Source organism: Spathaspora passalidarum (genome assembly GCF_000223485.1).
Source record: "Spathaspora passalidarum NRRL Y-27907 unplaced genomic scaffold SPAPAscaffold_2, whole genome shotgun sequence".
Lineage (NCBI taxonomy): Eukaryota > Fungi > Ascomycota > Pichiomycetes > Serinales > Debaryomycetaceae > Spathaspora > Spathaspora passalidarum.
Window position 1 is genome coordinate 462,293 of NW_006767426.1, and position 19,687 is coordinate 481,979.

Genomic DNA, 19,687 nt, shown 5'->3' on the forward strand with positions numbered 1-19,687 from the left:
TTACACTAGCAATTAGCACATACCACCACCACCATGTCAGAAGGGAAAATTCTTGATGCATCATTAATCAAGGATCTATCCAATCACATCTATGAAAAGCGTAAGGCTACGGCGTTCCAAATTGAAACTCTCACCAAGGCAGCGTTGTCTCGTAATGACAGTCAAACAATCTATCGAATCATCAATGAGTTGACTGAATTGACCAACAGTGGTACCAATTCTGCCAAAATGGGGGCAATCACGGCATTAGGGAGCGTTTCTGTCGCCCTTGGTCTGTTTGCCATTGCCTACTTTTTAGAAGAAATTATCAAGCCGATATTTGCTACGTTTAGAGATACTGATGCTCGGGTCAGGTATTATGCCTGTGAATCACTTTATAACATTGCCAAGATTGCCCGAGGTGAGATTTTACTTTATTTCAATGAAGTGTTTGATATTTTGTGCATTTTAGTAACTGACTCCGAATCTTCAGTCAAGAATGCTGCCGATATCTTGGATAGATTGATCAAGGATATCGTCAGTGCCAAGTCTACCAATTACGTGTCGATCTTACAACAAGATCAAGAAGACCAACAAAATGAAATCAAGAGTCATTTAGTCGATGCCCAGGGAGTGGCTATCCAAGTAAACAATCCCCAGGATCCACAAAAGGCATTTTCACTTCCAAAGTTTATTCCTAGTTTATTGGAAAGAATGTACACGATTGATCCGTTTGCCAAGAAGTTCTTGTTGAGTTGGATTGAATTGTTTGATGATATCCCACTGTTGGAATTAATTTCGTTCTTGCCTAATATTTTAGAACCGTTGATTAAATTTTTGTTTAATAATTCTCCAAGTGATGTCCGATTGGAGACGGAGAATTTATTGAATGTGTTGTTGAAGGAGATTAAATCTATCGCAAAGGTCAAGTATCAAGTCAAGAAAAAGCAGCTCGAGCAGAGGAAAAAAGACGGAGACGAAGGTGACTCCAAGGATGTATCGGAAGACACCAAGGATGAGAAAACCCAAGAAGAAGCAAAACCAAAAGAGGATCAACAAGAAAAAGAGGCCAACCAAGACGAATTAGAAGAGGAAGAAGACGAAGACGCCTCAATTAAATCCCTGGATACAACAGTCATTAGAACCACACCTCAAACTAAATCCGAACCAAAAAACCCCGAAGGTGAAGTGTTCCTTATTGGTCAAGACATATTCATTGATCATACCAAAATCATTCACATTCTATTATCATTCTTGAAATCGTTTGAAAATGAAACCAAGAATGAGTTCGCCAATGAACCTCATGAAATCTACTGTCAAGTTCAATTCATTGCTTTGAAATGGTTACGCGAAATATTAGATATTTCTCCAACAGGGATCCTTAGATTGTTCCCTGATACGTTATCCATAGTAATGAAGAATATTGCCATCACGGACTCAGAGCGTGATTTCGAACTTCGTGATTCGTTCCTTAATTTCAGTTTAGCATTGCAAGAATTCTTGAACAAGTTCAATCATCAAAACGGGAACCGCGAAGAGGATTTGATTCTTGGAATAACTCAGGAAGTAAGTGACGATTTTAATGAAGTTCAGTTGCCAAAGACTATTAATGCTATAATCAAACAGTTCCTAGGGTCTACCAATGAATTATCGAGAATAACTTCATTACAATGGTTGATCTTTATCTACTCGAGAACTCCACAAGAGTTCCTTGAAGTATTTGTATCACCACTGACAACTTTTGATTTAACTGATTTGTTGAAATATTCAAATGATTCAAGTAATGAAGTGATTTTTAAAGTATTGCAATTGTTAGCAAAAATCTCAGAGTCAAATCAAGAGTTCTTTAAAAGTTTCATTATTAAACTAATTAAACTATTTGAACAGGAAAGCCATGAAAAATCCCATCGAGTTAAAGTTGACTTTATAATTAGAAAATTGTGTGTTAGTCTTGACTCGGAAATAATATTCACTACGTTATCAGAAGTTTTAACCACCATGGTTGATGACGATTTGGAGTTCTTGAATATGATGATTGTCACATTAAACAATATCTTGTTAACGGCCCAGGAATTGCTTAACTTCCGCAAGAAGCTTAAGAATCTTGACGTGTATAAGCTTGAAGATTGGCAATTGTTTGCTTCATTATTCCAAAGTTGGTGCCATAACGCTCCAAGTGCTTTATCGTTATGTTTATTAACTTCTAATTATGAATTAGCATTCCTAATCATCAAGAATCTTTCCGAACTGGAAGTTACATTCCAATTATTAACTCAATTGGATGTGCTTATTCAGTTGTTGGAATCGCCAATTTTCTTGAAGTTGAGATTGCAATTGTTAGAGCCAGAAAAACACCCATATTTGTACAAGACATTGTATGGATTGCTCATGATCATCCCACAGTCATCAACGTATACTACTTTGAGAAATAGATTGACTACAGTGTCAAGTTTGACACATACTGGTATGATAGCTACTGCTGCTACAGCTGGCTCTTCCACATCGGTATTAACAACCCCGGTGTCTACGCCAAGTGCAGGAGTAGTGTCAACGACCGGGGCAATCACGTCTCAATTGCTGATCAAGAGGAAACGAATTTATGAAATGTTGGACAAGTTTACCAAAGTACAAGATAAACATGAAGAGTACACCACAAACAAAGTCGGATATCAAGAATCAAACTATGAAGGTAGTATTGCTGCTGTAAACCTGATAAAGTAAATACTTCATTTTAAATATAAATTTAACATTTTGTAAATTTCACAGCCGAGGTTACCCGGACATCCACATTGCAAATGGGCCAAGGTCGTGTGTTTCTGATAATTCCATTTTTACAGGTTGGCCCACAATTTCCTTCAAAGTTCAACAAAAATTCCCACCAGAATTTTTCCAGGTTAAGTTGTTTACATTTTATCAAACTATAGATCAAGTGCTTGAACCCCAACCAGTAAAATCAAGATTCCACTGTCTTAGTGTAACCAGTGAAATCATCGATGTCAGATAGTATTAGAAAGTCAATGGTTCAAGTAGAGGCACAGCATGCCGCAGAGGCATTACGAATTGCTACCCAAACTGCCCTGCAACAGGCACAACAGGCACAACAACAGCAACAGCATCTCCATCACCATCACCATCGCCAACAACAGCAACAAGATCACCAGAAGTTATTGTTGCAACAACAACTTCAACAGCAACAACAACAACAACAGCAGCAGCAACAACAACAACAGCAGCAGCAGCAACAACAACAACAGTTACTTCAACAACAACAACAACAACAATCTCAAAGGTCACATTATACACAACAGATTCAGCAACGTGCAGAACAACAACAACATGACCATGAAAATAGAGTAACCCAAGAGTTGGAACAGGCTCTGCATCAAGTTCAGCAGTACAACGATCTTTCTGAATACGATTTGAAATCCCGCGATTCTAAATATAGAAGGTGGACACCTAAAATGGACCAATTCTTGATCAAGTTGCTTTCCGATGTCGTACATTCCTATCCTAAAGGTGCTGATGCTATCATGACGAAAAAGGCCTGGGCTTATGTCACTGGTCAATTAAGATTGGCCAACCCGGAGACTGTCTATTCTACATACACAAAGTATTCCTGTCAGCAACATCTAATCAATGTTACTCACCATCGATATAAGATTTGGTTTGTGTTGATGTTACATCAAAAGAATAACCCTAGCAATACCGGATACTCATACAGATGGAACCCGGATTTAGGAAGATTCCAAATCATTGATAATACTACTGGTAGTTTAATTTTGGATGAAAGGCAAGTCAAGAGTTTACTTTATAGCGAATCTCTTTCATTGCCTTCATTAAGTGCATTTAACAAGGGGAACCTTATAGTTAATGATTTTTTCTTGAGTGACCATTTAAAGTATATGTCAGTGTATCATAATGAAGTGTTGCCGTTATTAATCAGATTGGATGACAAATATGCCGAAGGGCTAGGAGATATCTACAGTGAAATTCCTAAGTTCGATTACCAAGAAGCTAACCATGAATATTTCAAACCATTGGTCCAGCCTAAACATCGAGTCACCATGTCCACCCCAGGATCAGCCAGTTCGACATCGCCTTCTGCCACTACAACCCCATCCAAATCCAAGAAACGACCACATCATCACTCCGAAGACGTCACGCTTCCATTTGCCAAATTTGGAGGATCACCAGAAGCTGATGTCTTGCACCAAACTCACCATTTGCCACAACAACCACAACCACACCTCCACCCACAACCGCATCAACAACAGCACGCTCTCGATGAATCAGTAGACCCCGCATTAAAGCGATCAAGAATACAAGATCAGGCCAACTCAATAGACTTTGAAAATGCCCTTGCCACTGCCGCAATCGCAGCAATAAATTCCGAGCCAGTGACCAATGGCCGTGACCCAACCCCTTTCTACATAAAGGACCGGAAATGGTTTAATAAATTGATCAGTTTACACGATTCTGGATTGCTTGGAGTTGATGAGGTCCTCAGTGTATGTGAAGGTGTAAGAGACAATAAAATCCCCATGTTTATGTTGAACGTGTTGGACAATTCCTATTATCCTAGTAGAACAGGAATGCTGGAAGATATCCCTGATGAAGAAACCGTAAAGAGGATCAGAGAATTTATGCTTCCTATGGTTTATAATTCATAGATAGAGGGGTTGAAATAGGGGGGGGGGGACGTGCATTTTGTATGGAATTATCAATAGAGTAAGACGTTTCTTGCTCTCGCGTATTTGTTTTGTAATATATTTGTTATTTATATAATTTGAAAAATTATACATAGTCTATCGGCATTGCAATGTATTGAATGACAACAAAAAGAGAGAAAGAAAGTGATATAAATTTTAAAAATAATTGTGTGAGATTTTGCAGCACTTTTATAATCAAAATTTTGAGGTTAGATAGAACCTTCGGCAAACATACAAAACTTTTGCTGGCAATAATTTCTATATGCCTTTAACTTAGCAAATTTGCAATGTATTAGACCGACCATTTCCCCTCATCCATTTACACAATTGAACTAGAATAGCTATACGCTAAATAATAGAGGACTTAATTTACTATGTTTCCCCACATAACCAATGAAGGTCGTGCAAGATTCAAATTGGAGTCAAATTTACAACCAAATATATAAACCTTAAACTGCCTCTCAATTGACAACCAGAGTCTTGGATTCTGAAGCAAAAGAGCAGCTAGATGTCTAACTCGTATAACCTGGAAATAGGTAGGAATGAGGTAGTTATGAAAAAAGGTAGGGGTGAAGATTTCTGGCCCAGTGGTATTGCTCCTCAAGATAGAGAGCAGTATGCTAGCTACTCAAATGAAGAGGAAGTTATATCCACTAGTGACCCCAATTGCAAATTGCTTACCGATAAATGGCTATATTTTCACGGATTTCTAATTGATAGAACTTTAGGAAAATTTTGTATTCATTATAATCTTCCCCGTGATGTATTTTATAAGCTTTCGTCATACCAATTAGATCGAGCTAGAGGCATTATCATGCAACTTATAAATGAAAGGGTATTCCGTTGTGAGAATTCCGATTTAGCTAAATATGCCAAGTTGGAGATATATTACCTCAAATTCGGCAAACTGGGCCTTATTGCAAGGAAAAACCAGGAAATCCCGGCATGGGACCCAGTCAGAGGTAAGCGAATTCAAGGGTTAGAGTTAGTAATCAGCGATATACGAGCATTGGTGTACGTTGATGAAACATACCATCATATACCAATTCCCCACCAACAGATTCAATTGTGGAACTCATCACAAATCCTTCAAGACTGCTATTCATATATCCAATATGGCCAAGAACATCTGGAAATCATCCGCAAATCGTTGAATCTTGATATAAAGTTTGAAGGAATCTATCTTTATCTAGAGGTTATGGAGGTGTGTAGAAATAAACGCTTGCAATCTCCAGATCTTCACCATCCAGTTTTTGAAGATCAATCGGAAATGCAAAGCAAAGAAAGCGATGAATCAATCATTTGCATGAAGAATATCTCATTATTCTACGAAATATTGTTGCTATGTGAAAAACTAAGTTTCACAACTGAGTTAATTGACAACAACATAATAACTAAGCTTAATATTTTAAAACCTAGAACTACAAATTTTGGGGAGAAACAGGAAGCTTGGTGTGATTTAATCATTCTTCTTATGTCAGAAAAGACGCTACTTTTGGTTCAACTTTTGGTTCCATATTTAGTCAACTTTGAAGACTCAAGTTTTTTAAACCATAGAGATTCTTTGCAAAGGCTAAAGGTTCTAATAAATTTCGCTAAGCTGGTGATATTTTCCAAAGTTGACTCCTCAGTTATAACTACCCAATACGAGTTAAATGAAAAGCTCACAGGGTGGAGGATCTTACAATTCATACATAATGAAATGGAGAAGGCCGCAGATCAAAAAAGCGAGATTAAATATTTTCAAAAAAGTCGTGGTGTCTCTAATAATCAGTGTATTTCGCAGACGCAGGTTACAAGCAAACCTGTGGATGCAGATAGTTCTTGGGTTCCTTCTAAAGAGGAAGTAAACAAGTATATCGAAAAATCAAATGGTAAGAACGTGTATACATGCACCTACAATAGTTGTGGGAAACAATTTCGATCCAAACAAGGTGTACTTCCTCATGTTAGAAGTCATTTGAATCCTCTTTTAGGGAACATGAATTTTGTGCAAGTAGACTACTATCATCAGGGTCCAGATGAGAACAAAATGTTCATTTGTACCTATAATGGTTGTAGGAAGTCATCAGGGAAGCTTTCACGTATACGCCGGCATATTCAAAGTCATATAAACCTGGAATACAATCTTCCACAACGGGAATTGGATCAATATTTGGGAGGGCCCAGATGTGAATAACGTGTATACTTGTGCCTATGACAGTTGTATGAGACAATTTGAATTCCGTTGTTTAGTACACATTCATGTGCAACAACATTCGTACAAAGCCATCGCAAGGTAGTTTGTCTGGTGACTATGGTTCTGGTAAGAGCAAGAGAGAAAGTTCCTATATATATATATGCTTGCATTGGTTAAAGAATATTTGTGAATGTGCTCTGTAATGGGTATAGCAATAGTATAATTCAGACATTAAGGAATCCTGTAAATATAAGAGAATCTTAGTTATCAAGTTTACATGAACTAGTTTAACGATTTTCCAACCATAATGAAATCATATATTTAAGGAATCTATAAAGTGATCTGGATTTTGAATCTCGTCGGAAGGTTTACCTTCGGTTCCAAATATAACTGACCATGATGTACTACCAGTTGCTACTGACCCATCAACATGTTGGCTGGTGGAGCCTGTGATTGTTGATGAAGATCTTTTTCTTGGTTCCAATTTATATACGTTAGATTGACGAAGTATATGTTCGTAATTGTAAGTTCGAGGATAGTTATCAGGCGTGTTTGGATATGACGGAGTAGATGCTGTGTATTGCCCAGATGTGTTTGCTTGAGAGCCTTTTATATTGGGTGAAGGTAGGATTATTGAGCCTTGAGAATGACCAGAATTCCCACGTGACGATCCTGACGAGGAAGAGGAGAATCCAAATGTGAATGATGCTGCTTGACTGTGATATGATAAATCTGCCGATCGTGATGACGAAGAAGTGGAAGAGCTGGAGTATGATGGTGTTTCTTGCTGAAGAGCAGTGTTGGCTTGCTTTAATCTATATTCCATTTTGGCGGCAATAGTTCTTCTCAATAATACTTCAAGCAATAAGCGTTTGTTTAATACTCGTGTGTCTCTTTTTGAAAGTATGGCTATATCATTAGGAAACAATGTCTCAAATTTAGGAGGGGCAGTAGTAATTTTCAAGTCAAATACCTCTTGTCTATATTTCGAGTATACAATATCCTTGAGAGAAGGATGTACTTTGTGGATCTTGTTCTGAATTACCCTTATACTTGGACGCGGACCAAATTCAACCAATCGTGACGTTAGTTTAGGATATACTTTTAATATTTGAGAATGGCGAAATACCCTCATTCTATGGGGCAACATTGTCAACAATGCTTGGATATAATCTCTCTGAGAAGCAAATTGGGCCAAGTCCTCTATTTTATGAAACCTGCTCTTTTGCTGCAATGATCTTGTCCTCCTAACTGGGAATCTAAACTTGGAACTTTGGTTCTTTCGGTGTTGTTTTCGGGGTTCTTTTTCTTCTTTCTTCAACAATTCGTTTCTCCTTCTTATACGTTTCCGATGTCTTAATACCATATCTTGCGATATAATAGAACCATTACGTCGAAGTCCATTAGAATCGTCAATAACTGTGACTATGGGATCAGGTTTATTGATTTTCTGTGGTATCCTTTCATATCTGAAGTTATCATGTATTATTGTTCTTTTTATTGGATTAGCAGTAGGTTCATAGATTCTGGTAAACGGGTTAGAGATTCCTCTTCCAAATCGTGATAGCGGCGACGGTTCTTGTGACTGGAAAATCGAGGAGGATGTTGATGATGATATCCCCGATCGTACTACCCTCTCTAGTGGTGGTGTGGTATATAGTTGTGTCATGTTACTTGCCTTTTCCCAAGGTGTGTGGTTGTCTGCAAATGGGGGGGGGGGTAACCGAGGTGGCAGATATGATGACAATGATGAATCAAAGCAAGACAAAGACACTGGATGAACAAAAAAAAATTTAAGCTTTTATAAAAACATGTACTCTATTGCAAGGAGGAAATATGTTAAAAATTGACTAAAATAGACCACAAAATACTTGTGTGTCTTGTAGATCAACCACAAAGTTTATTTGTATAGGGGAAGTTCGAAAATGGCTGGTTGGAAAATCAAAAAAAGAACTCGCACTTCGATTTTTTTGATTGCAAAAAAAAAAATATATTATTTTTTCTGTGTTGTTGTTAACCGAGATCAATGTACAATTACCAAATGGGGAATCCCTTGCCATGGATTATAGAGGGACTACTGACGGGGTTGCAAAGAAAACTAGCAGTATGTAGCTTAAAATTGCTTGGTATGCAATATTTCTAATATTATGACATTTTGTGACACAGGGCTCATGGTAACAAAAGGTTACGGTGGCTCCCCCTCCCATTTCCGATTGGGAATGTAACTGGTAAATATTTACTGTATGGAATGTACCAATTAAATTCTAGAATATCTCACTGTATCTTGAATACAAATCTGTTTAATCTTCTTGCTAGCAAATTATTTTTAGTAAAATTTCAAATAAATTTTTTAATAAAATGATAATATTTACATATTCAGTGTCAATATTTATATTTTCTACAATCTCACATTCCTTTCATGATCTATTTGGAATGTTCTCTCTCTCGATTCTTAAAACCAGCGGAAAGAAATTGTTTATATTTAAACAGTCGGATCCGATTAGTAAAAATGGCCATATACACCACAACACTCCAAACAACAGAAAACTGCACTAACTGTTTTATATCATATCCAGGATCCAAGCTCATATGCTTTACTAAGTGAAGGATTATTAAAGCTGCCCAGCTTCATGTATGTTATGTTATGTTATGATTCACAAAACCTATATTTGGGCTGTGATTAGACTAGGTGCATCAGGGCTTTTTCAATCAGTATAGAGTGGATTTATGCAGGAGAAATCTACACACTCCCTTCTTGACGAGTGTCCCCCCTTACTCGCCATCGGTTTGACATCAGTTTCCATGATCTCAATTATACGACTCATTAGTGGGAACACTCGTGAAAACACGTCGTTCATAACATGTCGTCGTTTACCGTTAATCGGGCGATTTAACGAATCCTGCATACTAACCACGCCCTTTCAACCAAACACACACACATTAGACGAATACGCACACTTAGCCCAACCAAATTTGACCACCAAAAAAAACAAAAACACACATTTTTCTTTTCTCCTCCTATTACTTCGATATTTATATAGATACTCAGGTAAAACATCAAGATGGATAAGCTTAAGGATGTATGTATATGATTTGTCACATGCGAATAACACGAGTTGATTGTTTCAATTGATTTTATTTGTTGTTTTTTTAGTTTGTGTGGTCAAGGGGGAGAAGGGGTCCAGATCAGGTACTGCCACCCCCTTGAAACAGGCACGTAATTTGATCTAGTTACAACTTCAAGCATCCAACTATTTGGGGCTCTATTTGACCTAATTTATTCCAGTATTGTCATGCACTAGTCAATTTGAAACAATCGACAGCGAGATATACCTTATGTTCTAGTACTAACGCCTCGCAGAAACTCAACAGTTTGAAATTGGATGCTGAAAAATGGCAAGAAAAGTCCGATGAATTGGCTGCCAGAATCAAGGAATTGGAACAAGAAAACTTGGAAAAGGATAACCAAATCCAGTCTTTAACTAGAAAGAACCAAGTTTTGGAAGAACAAGTTGAAAAATTGGAAGGTGATTTGGAAGCCGTTAAGCAAACTGCTGAAGAAACCACTGCTTTAAAGACTTCTAACGACAACTACACCAAGAAGAACCAAGTATTGGAAGATGAATTGGAAGAAGCCGACAAGAACTTGAAAGAAACCACCGACAAGTTGAGAGAAACCGACATCAAGGCTGAACAATTGGAAAGAAAGGTTGTTTCCTTGGAAGCTGAACGTGAAGATTGGGAAAAGAAGTATGAAGAATTAACTGAACAATACAATGCTGCTAAGGCTGAATTGGATGAAATCAGTCAACAATTGGAAGCTATCTAAGCTCCATTTTGCATTGAATACCCTTCTCCATCATTAATAACACACATTTGTAACATGCCGAAGTATAGCAGGTTAGTTTATAGTTTATTTTTTCTTAGTTAGTTCATATTAAATTTGGGATTAATATTCATACTATTAGTATAGGCGTGTGTTAATGTGTAAACTTGTAAGTGCTTGAGTGGAAGGTTATGATTGGTCTCGGCCACAATATTTTTTTGGCTTATTGTTTGACAGAAAATTATCGCTTGTGATTTCCTACACATTTTAAGGAACCCACGTTATCAGCTCTACTATACTACACATACACATTCTTATATAATAGATTTCATAATCTAGCTACCTGAAATTTGAGGGTACACGCACAAATGCCATTAATGGATTCACTACGGAACCGATTTTCCGATAATTTAGAGGCAAATCAAATCGATGACGACTATTCGGTACCGGCTCGGTCGTCTTCCAGCACTGCCCTAGCAACAGGGGTGGCATCATCACAACCAGAACAGACTACTTCGTCAGATACACAATTTGATCCCGATGAAGTTGTCCCGTCATATGAAACATCACAAAGAATATACGGAACAACACAAACCATAAACTCCGCCAGCGGAATCTACACTCCCATCCCATCCCTTCCGATTCCACTAACAATATCCGATTCCAATTCATCATCATCGTCATCAATCAATTCTATTCCGACCACTACCCACCCACATCCTAACCCACAAGCACCCCCTTCATTGAAACAATTGGGCCTTAAATTCCTTAATGCCCGTCAACATTTCGCACTCGCATTATGTCGGGATATCTCCCTTATGCCCGCTCTCATAAGTTTATACCAATCTTGGAAACGTATGTTCATCCACGACTCACTACTAACATCAGCGCGAGGGCTGGAACACTTTCTTGCCGGGTTGTGGTGTATTGTTGCGTCATATTTGTCATATTCAGTACTTGACGGGCTCATTGTACGATGGATTGTGATATATCTGACCCCGGCGGCCATAGTGCGAGTTCTTTCCATGTCAGTCATCATTATTGCCGTCGAGTTTTATCTTGTTTCCGCATTCTCAGCCCAGGGGTACAAGTATGGGTTACACATTTGGATCTTGATCAGTTGTATCCTCACATTTGCATATATTATTCAAAACTTCTTTACTTCGAATCTAGAATTGAGGCGAATCGGAGGAGCTGGTCATACCAGATCGAGTAGTAGAACTATCGAGGCCAGTGAAGGTAGAAATAATGAGCGGAAGAAGGAAAGACGAAGATTCTTTGATTTTTATAATATTGTTGTGTTTGCTGTGGTTCCGGTAGGATTGGCGAGTTTTGTAACTATGATTGGTCTATTACGAAGTTTATTAATCTTGAGGATTGATATTGAAACCGTGGCTCGTGAAACCAAACTCATATAGAAATAGTCACTTTTGCTCACTTAATTGCATATTGTTTCATTTCAAAACCGAAGTCCAAGATTACATTATACAAGGACCGTCTTTTCCTTGCTTGGTTGAATATAGCAATATTACATATACGAACCGGATCAGGATCAACCGGTATAATTTAGTCTATATAGGTTTAAATTATTTAGTTTTAATTAAAATTTTGCAATCATTAATGCCTAGTAAATGTTCTTTCCGGGTAACAAATTTCGAATTTCCAGTGTATAAAATAATCATCGCACCATCAATTTTTTTTAATTCTTTTACCTTTCTTTTCCTTTCCTTAATCAAAAAGCTTAATATTAATTAAGATAAGGGAATATTTGCCACGACGAGATAATGTAAATTGTCAAGTTATACTCGTTGCCATTTTATAATGTTCATTCCCGAGAGTACGAATATGGTCCCTATAGGAAGTTTGAATTTCGTTGGGTCTCTTCAGTGAGGCGATGGATTTTGAATGTCGAGATTTTGGGATACATCATTGTAATTGTAGATTCAATCTCTGTTATGCGTCAATTAGAAACGAATTTATGTATGACTGGTTTTCATTACGTTGTTGTGTTAGTCCAGACATGTCCTGGGTGCTAAACACAATACTTGCAAGCGCTCAAACCCCACCGATCAAAACATTTGACAATAAATTGAACCTTTTGTTTTAAGCTAAATGTGCATTCTACAATCACAGTAATATATATACGTTTATTAAATTATTTATAAACTGGAAACGTAGTATGACCAAGTGAAATGGGTCAAGAACACCATATTTTTTATCATTCTCATAATTGTACACAGTTAACGACGCAACTTATAACTTAACGGTACTTGTGGAAACCGATGTCAGTGGCCTTTTCTCTGAAACATTGACGACATAAGTCAATACCGTACTTTCTGATTAAACCAGTGTGGGAGGAACAGTGACGACATTGTCTTGAACCTTTACCGTAGTTTCTTGGGTGGGAGAACCAAACGTTTTCGTGAGCCATCTTGCTAAAGATAAATGTTAGTATTATGTTCTTCAAATTATCGAGTTACAGGAACAGATGAGTTAGGGATTGGATTGAATTGTTATTGTTGTTGTTTGCGTTGTATGGTAAATCTTTCACTATTGCGTATTCATACTGACTGCTTCAAATTTTGAATAGTTCATTCCAGCATATATATACATATGTTCACAAGATCCATAACGATAGTTCATTCTGCATATTTATTTGTAGTATTCGATGTATGTTCAAAGTGTAGATAATTCAATCTTTCATCGTGGTGGTTGATGGGCAAATTTTTCACTTATTTCAAAATAGGTAGATTAACACATCATACTTGCATCGCATCTATCACAGTTCATATCATGTCATTCAAGGTCGCTCTAATCTCGTTCCACGTTCATTATCCATCATGTACATACAATTTAACGTTAATGTATATAGAGTATAACTAACTAATTCTTTGAAAATTACACCTTTAAATTTTTTTCTTTACTTTCGGTGGTTAGTGTAAGTGCGCGAAAGCTGATCTTTCCTTGCAGCATAGTTAATTTTCCTGCATAGTTTTTTAGGATATGGTCGTGTAAACTGTCACAAAAAATTCAACATTCCAGGAACCAGTATCACATGATTAGGGCATAAACCCTAACATGTATCGCGTGATCTACACGCACGTGATTATCAATCTCATCTCAAATCAGAAAAATTATAGTACCAACAAGTATAATACATGATAACACAAGTTACAACATAACTGTGAATCAATATGGCTGGACATAGAAACACATTGAAACACGACCATAAGCCGTTTAAGTCCAAGCATGCCAGTAAAGGAAAATTAAAAAACCAGTACAAGGGAAAGGTCGAAAAGACCAGTGGTGCCAAATCAAACCTGACCAAACCAGTTAGTAAGATTGAAAGGAAGAACATTGCTAAACAATTGAAGGAACAAAAGATTCTCGAAAGCAAACTTACCAGAAAATTGTTTGAAGGTAACCAAGGAGCCGAAAAGATTATTACTGTCGTTTCCTTAACTTCTGATATACCACCAGTTGACATTGCCAATAGATTGTTCAACCAAGATGGAGCCAACATACAGTTTGCCTATCCTTCTGTCAACTCTATGCATGTTTCCCGTTTCAAGTCAAACTTGAAAGTCATTATTCCTAATCAAGATAATTTCTTGCATATCTTGGATGCAGCAAAAGTTTCCGATTTTGTGATTTTTGGTATAAGTGCCAACCAAGAAGTTGAAAAGGAATATGGGGAACAAATATTAAGAAGTTTGATTGCCCAAGGTATTGCCTCAGTCATTGGTGTTGTTCCCAATATCGTACAAGCATATCCAAAGAGAAACTTACAATTGGATGTGAAACAATCTTTACAATCGTACTTTAACCACTTTTTCAGTGCCAACGAAGAGAAATTGTTCCTGATTGAGAACGAATCAGATAACGCCAACTGTTTAAGAACTATATGTCAGAAATTCCCTAAGGGTGTCACCTGGAGAGATTCTCGTGGTTGGTTAGTTGCCGATTCTGTGAGTGCCAGCGACGAGCACTTGGTTGTGGAAGGTACTGTTCGTGGGGTAGGATTCAACGCTAATAGATTAGTTCATATTCCAGGATACGGGGACTTCCAAATCGACAGATTGGAAAAGATCAGAGGAAGAAAGAGGGCAACCATGGATGTAGATGATGTCGTTGATAGTTACCACCCAGATGAGAACCAAGAAACCTTGGACGAAATATATCCTGAAGAAGTAGACATGGAGGCTGACGACTACGATGATTTTGACTGGGAAGGAGAAAATAACAACCTTGGTGTTCGTACTGAAGGAAGAATCTATTTCGACGATGATGGTGTTAAAAGACCAATGGAAAAGAGGAGATTACCTAAAGGTACTTCAGAATACCAAAGTAGGTGGCTTGTGGATGATGTTTTGGAAAACGCTTCTGACTTGGAAGACGAAGATGAAATCCAACAAGACGTCCTTGAAATAGATGAAGAACCAATGGAAGCTACTGCTACTGAATACGCTACTACCGAAGTAGGCGATGCCACTGATATGCATGTTGATTTATCACCAGAAGAAGAAACCCGTCAACTTGAAGAATTCAGAGCATTAGAAAAGGATGACTTAGACTTCCCAGATGAATTAGAATTACACCCTAACGAATCCGCCAAAGAAAGATTAGCCGGATACCGAGGAGTCAAGTCATTAGGTAATTGTAACTGGGATGTTGATGAAAACGATATTGAAGCTCCAAGTATTTGGAACAGATTATTACGAATCTCCAACTATAAAGCCACCAAGAACAGAATCAGCAAGGAATATATTAAACAGACCGAAGTCACCGGTGGTAACAAAGTCAGAATCTATGTCCGTGCTCCAGTACAGTTGATCCTTGAGCGTGTCAACCCTGCTGTCCAGCCATTCACCATTTATGAATTATTAGAACACGAACATAAATTAGCAGTATGTAACTTTACATTTGAAAGTTGGGAAGATTATGAAAAGCCAATTCCATCTCGTGAATCAATCATTGTTCAATACGGTCCTAGAAGACAAATAATTGAACCTACATTCAACCAGGCATCCAACAACCCTAATAATGTCCACAAATCAGAAAACTTTGCCCATTTGGGCGCAACCGTGATATGTACCGCCATAACACCAGTCCTTTTCAACCAAGCTCCCGTAATTTACTTTAAACCAAGTGGAAATAATATTGAATTTATAGGTCAAGGTACATTCTTGAACTGTGACCACACAAGAATCATTGCCCAAAGAGCAGTGCTTACTGGTCATCCAGTCAAGATCCACAAGAGAGTCGTCACTGTGCGTTACATGTTCTTCAACCCTGAAGATATCAACTATTTCAAGGCAATTTCCTTATTTACAAAATCAGGAAGAACCGGGTTTATCAAAGAGAGTCTTGGTACTCATGGTTATTTCAAGGCTAACTTTGATGGTAAATTAACATCGCAAGATGTTGTCGCCATGAGCTTGTATAAGAGATTATGGCCTACAATTTCCTCAGCATGGACCGAGTAGATAGCATAGCAATAACACATTCATATATTAATATAAATAAAAACGATAAAATCAAATGTAATTGAAAACTAAATAAGGAAACCAAGAACGAGTAACCCTAATGCAGAAGCTCCAATTTTGTTGGCACCACCTTCGACAATAGGAGGCACAGTTGTACCAGGAGCTTCAGGTGATTCAGGTGATTCGGGGGCTTCAGGGGCTTCAGGGGCTTCAGGGGCTTCTGTTGATGAAACTTCAGTAGGTGTAGCTTCAGTGGGAGGTGCCTCTTCTGTTGGAGCTGTTGGAGGAACAACTTCAGTTGCTGGCGGAACCACTCCAGGAGGAGCTTCAGCAGATGGACCCTGTGCGGGTGGAACTGCAACTGGAGGTGCTACAGCTGGTGGAACTTCCCCAGGAGGAACTGCAGTAGGTGGGACTTCAGAGGGTGGAGCCCCTGCTGGAGGTATTCCCTCCGGAGGTACAACAGCTGGTGGTGCTACTTCTGGTGGTGCTACTCCAGGTGGTGCCACTTCTGGTGGAGTTTCAGCCAGTGGTGCTGCAGGTGGCACTTCACCAGGTGGAGCAGGTGAAGGAGTAGCAACAAGTGTAGTTGGAGCAAAGGGAATAGGTGGAGTTGGAGTCACAATGACAGAAGGAGCAGTTCCTTCAGGAGTGCTAACAATAATGGTTCCAGTGAGAGTTACAGTAGTAGGCACATCAACAGAAATAGTAGTTGGACCACATATAGCCTCTTCATCACAAGTAACCACCGTGATTGTTGTTGGTTCTGGACAAAAAGTAGTAAATTCAGTAACGGTTTCGGTAACAGGGAAAGTCACAGGAAGAGTCACAGTGACTACAGAACCAGGGAGTTCCACAGTTGTAGCTTCAGTAAAAGTAAAAGTAGTACCCTCGCATTGATTTTCATCATTGCATACACTATACGTGATAGTGGTTGGTGTTTCAACAGTGACAAAATCAGTAGTAGTTTCAATCAATATGACCTCGGTAGTGTAAACTTGTGTTTCAGTCAAAGTTTCAGTGCCAAGAACCTTGGTCTTAATAATAGTATCATTTATAGTTTGAGTTTCTGTTTCGGTAACTGTCTGTTTAATATTTTTAAATGTGGGTCCCAAAGCCAATACGCGAGAAGCAGTCGCGGAGATGAATGCAAGGGATGCTAAGAGTTGAGTCAATTGCATAGAAAATGTTGTGTATAGTTATCTATAACAATAACTTTAGACATGTAATTGTATATTCACTGGGTATTTATAATTCAAGAATGGTTGGTATATTCTCCTAGTGTTATTTGCAGCATTTAAGGAAGTTGCAAAAAAAGAATAATTGTGCGCTGGAATTACCACAATTCTCGTAAATAGGAAAAACTACACGCAGATGAAGCTAGAGACAATCAATATACTTGGGAAACCATAATTGTATTGGAAAGTTCAAGAAATATAGATAGATCATACTCCAGAAACACCAAGGCTTGAACAGATCAAATTAAATTGTGATTGTTTACTTCCTTCTTCTAGTTTTACTAGGCATAACTTTAACTTTAGAGTACATTTCCGAGCATTTGGTTGCAAATTTCTTGCCTACAGAGATCACCTTCCAATTAAGGTTTACTTGGATGATACAACAGAGACATATCATTTATCTGAAAAAGTCTTTCTACTATACACGTTCGCTGTTTTTATATTGGATAAATCTAGTCAAATTAATCCAAGTCTCTTCCAATCTTAACTTCAATTGGGGGTGTTTATGCTTGTCCAATTTCTTATAAACCAGTTTAATTTCCGGTTCATATTGTGCCAACTTGTTTGAATAATTTTCACCAACATATATTTCCAAATCATAATCAAAGCTTGAATCACCAAAGATTTCATAAATCAAGTTTAATGATTCAGTTATGATTTCCACCATTTGTAAGTTTGTCGATTGGGTCAATCCTAATTCGATGGAGTTCATTAAAAATGTAGAAATTTCTTTAGTGAGTTGGGTGTTGCCAATGATTGGAGCTACATTACCCAAGAACCCGACAATGGACAAGTATAATCTTAATTCATCTTCGTTTTCAGTCTTAACACGAGCTATTAAGGAATGAATCATATCCTGTGGGATTAATTGTGATACTTGTGGGCCCAATGATCTTACTAAACCCCACAAAATGTTCAAAGAGAGATCTTGAACATGGGTTGTTTGTGAGGAGGTAGTTGACAAGTTGAGGATGATTTTCCAGATTTCGTTACTGATATCATACCATTCAACTGGGTAAGTTTCATTACTTACCATTAACCAGGTTAAGTTATTCAATGCACCTAAAATCTTTTCTAATAATTGCAAACAACCCTCGTTATTGATTTCAAATTGAAGTAATTCACGTATGAGTGGGTAGATATTGGAAAGTAAAACGGTTTGAACATCAGATGATAATTGAAGAGGTTCAAGGGTGTCTGAAGGAGCAGAAAGGTATTCCAACATGGATGTGATGATATCTAATGTAACTTCAATGCAAGATAATGTGGACTTGATTACGGACAAGTCCAGTTTAGCGACATCCTTTTGGATATCTTCTGGAGGATTGGAGATTGATGCTAACTGCGTTTTCAATTGCATTAAATCAATGGTGGTTACTTTTTCATACAAATCAACCAATTGTTTGGCGACAACCTGTTGGTTATTATTGTTATTCAAGACTTCGCATCCATTGTATTCAATACCCTTTAGGTAAACATATGCTAATTTGTTGTCTCCGGTTTTCACATTTGAAATAAAGTCAAATAAGTTTGAAACTATGCTGTTTAATTTGATTATAAACTCAGCTGATTCAGTTGAGAATTCGTAGATAAACTCTAAAGTAGAGTTGAACAATTTGTCAGAAATACCACGAGTAATTGCTTCTTTAGTTCTAGTTTGAATCAATTGTACAACAAAAGTAATAATTGGATCAAGCTTCTCGAGTATACGATCAAAAATCTCATCTGATCCACTTGCCAAGACCATAACCAAACTGAGAATGTTATCAGCGAAGTCGTTCAATAATTCAACCTTTGACTTATCTTGCTTTTCAGTAGGATTTTCCCATAAGTACTTGAATGAGGTATTAATTTTCTCCAAGGAAGCTTCAATCGTGGTCCAGATGTTACTTCTCCAGATATAAGCTATAACATCATACCCTTGTTCAATACACAAGTTTCTCAATAATCCAAAACTTTCGACAGTAATTTCGTCATTAGAATCAGTAAGGCACTTTTCCATCAATATAGGCACTAATTTCTCCTTAAGTAACAATCTTCTCATACGTTCATCCTCAGCAAGAACAGTTATAGCCCCAAGAGCCATTGATTTATCATTGGCTACAGTCAGGCTTAATTTGTTGATCAAAGGAACAATCTTGGATTGGATAGTTGATTCATCCTTCTTAGCATCATGTGTTGATGGACCAGCTATAGGATTGAGTCTGGCACGAGCATTCTTTTTGTTTCTTTTGAGTTTACCCATGATGGTTGTAAAGAGATGGTGAAAA

At 37.7% G+C, this 19,687-nt stretch overlaps 10 protein-coding genes across 10 annotated transcripts; 5 read left to right on the forward strand and 5 right to left on the reverse strand. All coding sequences in view use genetic code 12, as the record gives it.

Moving 5' to 3' along the window:
* Positions 1-33: 33 nt before the first annotated feature.
* SPAPADRAFT_148054 (uncharacterized protein) lies at positions 34-2,737 on the forward strand (the record flags this gene model as incomplete). Its single annotated transcript, XM_007373396.1, has 1 exon — positions 34-2,737. One exon carries the CDS (start codon positions 34-36, stop codon positions 2,698-2,700), a length of 2,667 nt encoding a protein of 888 aa, XP_007373458.1.
* A 939-nt stretch (positions 2,738-3,676) lies between these two features.
* Positions 3,677-4,788, forward strand: SPAPADRAFT_59250 (uncharacterized protein; the record flags this gene model as incomplete). The annotated part of the gene is made up of 1 exon (XM_007373397.1): positions 3,677-4,788. The coding sequence occupies one exon, from the start codon at positions 3,882-3,884 to the stop codon at positions 4,647-4,649; it is 768 nt and encodes a 255-aa protein (XP_007373459.1).
* A 1,695-nt stretch (positions 4,789-6,483) lies between these two features.
* SPAPADRAFT_65090 (uncharacterized protein) lies at positions 6,484-8,825 on the reverse strand (the record flags this gene model as incomplete). The annotated part of the gene is given in 2 exon segments (XM_007373398.1): positions 6,484-8,654; positions 8,674-8,825. The coding sequence occupies 1 exon segment, from the start codon at positions 8,534-8,536 to the stop codon at positions 7,181-7,183; it is 1,356 nt and encodes a 451-aa protein (XP_007373460.1).
* Positions 8,826-9,351: 526 nt separating this feature from the next.
* Positions 9,352-9,836, reverse strand: SPAPADRAFT_59252 (uncharacterized protein; the record flags this gene model as incomplete). The annotated part of the gene is made up of 1 exon (XM_007373399.1): positions 9,352-9,836. A coding segment is annotated over one exon (197 nt), but the record flags the coding sequence as incomplete, so codon positions are not given.
* A 58-nt stretch (positions 9,837-9,894) lies between these two features.
* Positions 9,895-10,855, forward strand: TPM2 (tropomyosin; the record flags this gene model as incomplete). The annotated part of the gene is made up of 2 exons (XM_007373400.1): positions 9,895-9,947; positions 10,229-10,855. The coding sequence occupies 2 exons, from the start codon at positions 9,930-9,932 to the stop codon at positions 10,694-10,696; spliced, it is 486 nt and encodes a 161-aa protein (XP_007373462.1).
* A 103-nt stretch (positions 10,856-10,958) lies between these two features.
* Positions 10,959-13,561, forward strand: SPAPADRAFT_148062 (uncharacterized protein; the record flags this gene model as incomplete). Its single annotated transcript, XM_007373401.1, has 3 exons — positions 10,959-13,127; positions 13,176-13,179; positions 13,547-13,561. The coding sequence occupies one exon, from the start codon at positions 11,062-11,064 to the stop codon at positions 12,109-12,111; it is 1,050 nt and encodes a 349-aa protein (XP_007373463.1).
* Positions 12,829-13,561, reverse strand: SPAPADRAFT_59255 (40S ribosomal protein uS14; the record flags this gene model as incomplete). Its single annotated transcript, XM_007373402.1, has 2 exons — positions 12,829-13,128; positions 13,544-13,561. One exon carries the CDS (start codon positions 13,122-13,124, stop codon positions 12,954-12,956), a length of 171 nt encoding a protein of 56 aa, XP_007373464.1.
* A 326-nt stretch (positions 13,562-13,887) lies between these two features.
* TSR1 (Tsr1p) lies at positions 13,888-16,179 on the forward strand (the record flags this gene model as incomplete). The annotated part of the gene is made up of 1 exon (XM_007373403.1): positions 13,888-16,179. One exon carries the CDS (start codon positions 13,888-13,890, stop codon positions 16,177-16,179), a length of 2,292 nt encoding a protein of 763 aa, XP_007373465.1.
* Positions 16,180-16,247: 68 nt separating this feature from the next.
* On the reverse strand, positions 16,248-17,360 carry PGA13 (Pga13p; the record flags this gene model as incomplete). The annotated part of the gene is made up of 1 exon (XM_007373404.1): positions 16,248-17,360. The coding sequence occupies one exon, from the start codon at positions 17,358-17,360 to the stop codon at positions 16,248-16,250; it is 1,113 nt and encodes a 370-aa protein (XP_007373466.1).
* A 234-nt stretch (positions 17,361-17,594) lies between these two features.
* On the reverse strand, positions 17,595-19,672 carry SPAPADRAFT_59265 (uncharacterized protein; the record flags this gene model as incomplete). The annotated part of the gene is made up of 1 exon (XM_007373405.1): positions 17,595-19,672. One exon carries the CDS (start codon positions 19,660-19,662, stop codon positions 17,836-17,838), a length of 1,827 nt encoding a protein of 608 aa, XP_007373467.1.
* Positions 19,673-19,687: the final 15 nt, after the last annotated feature.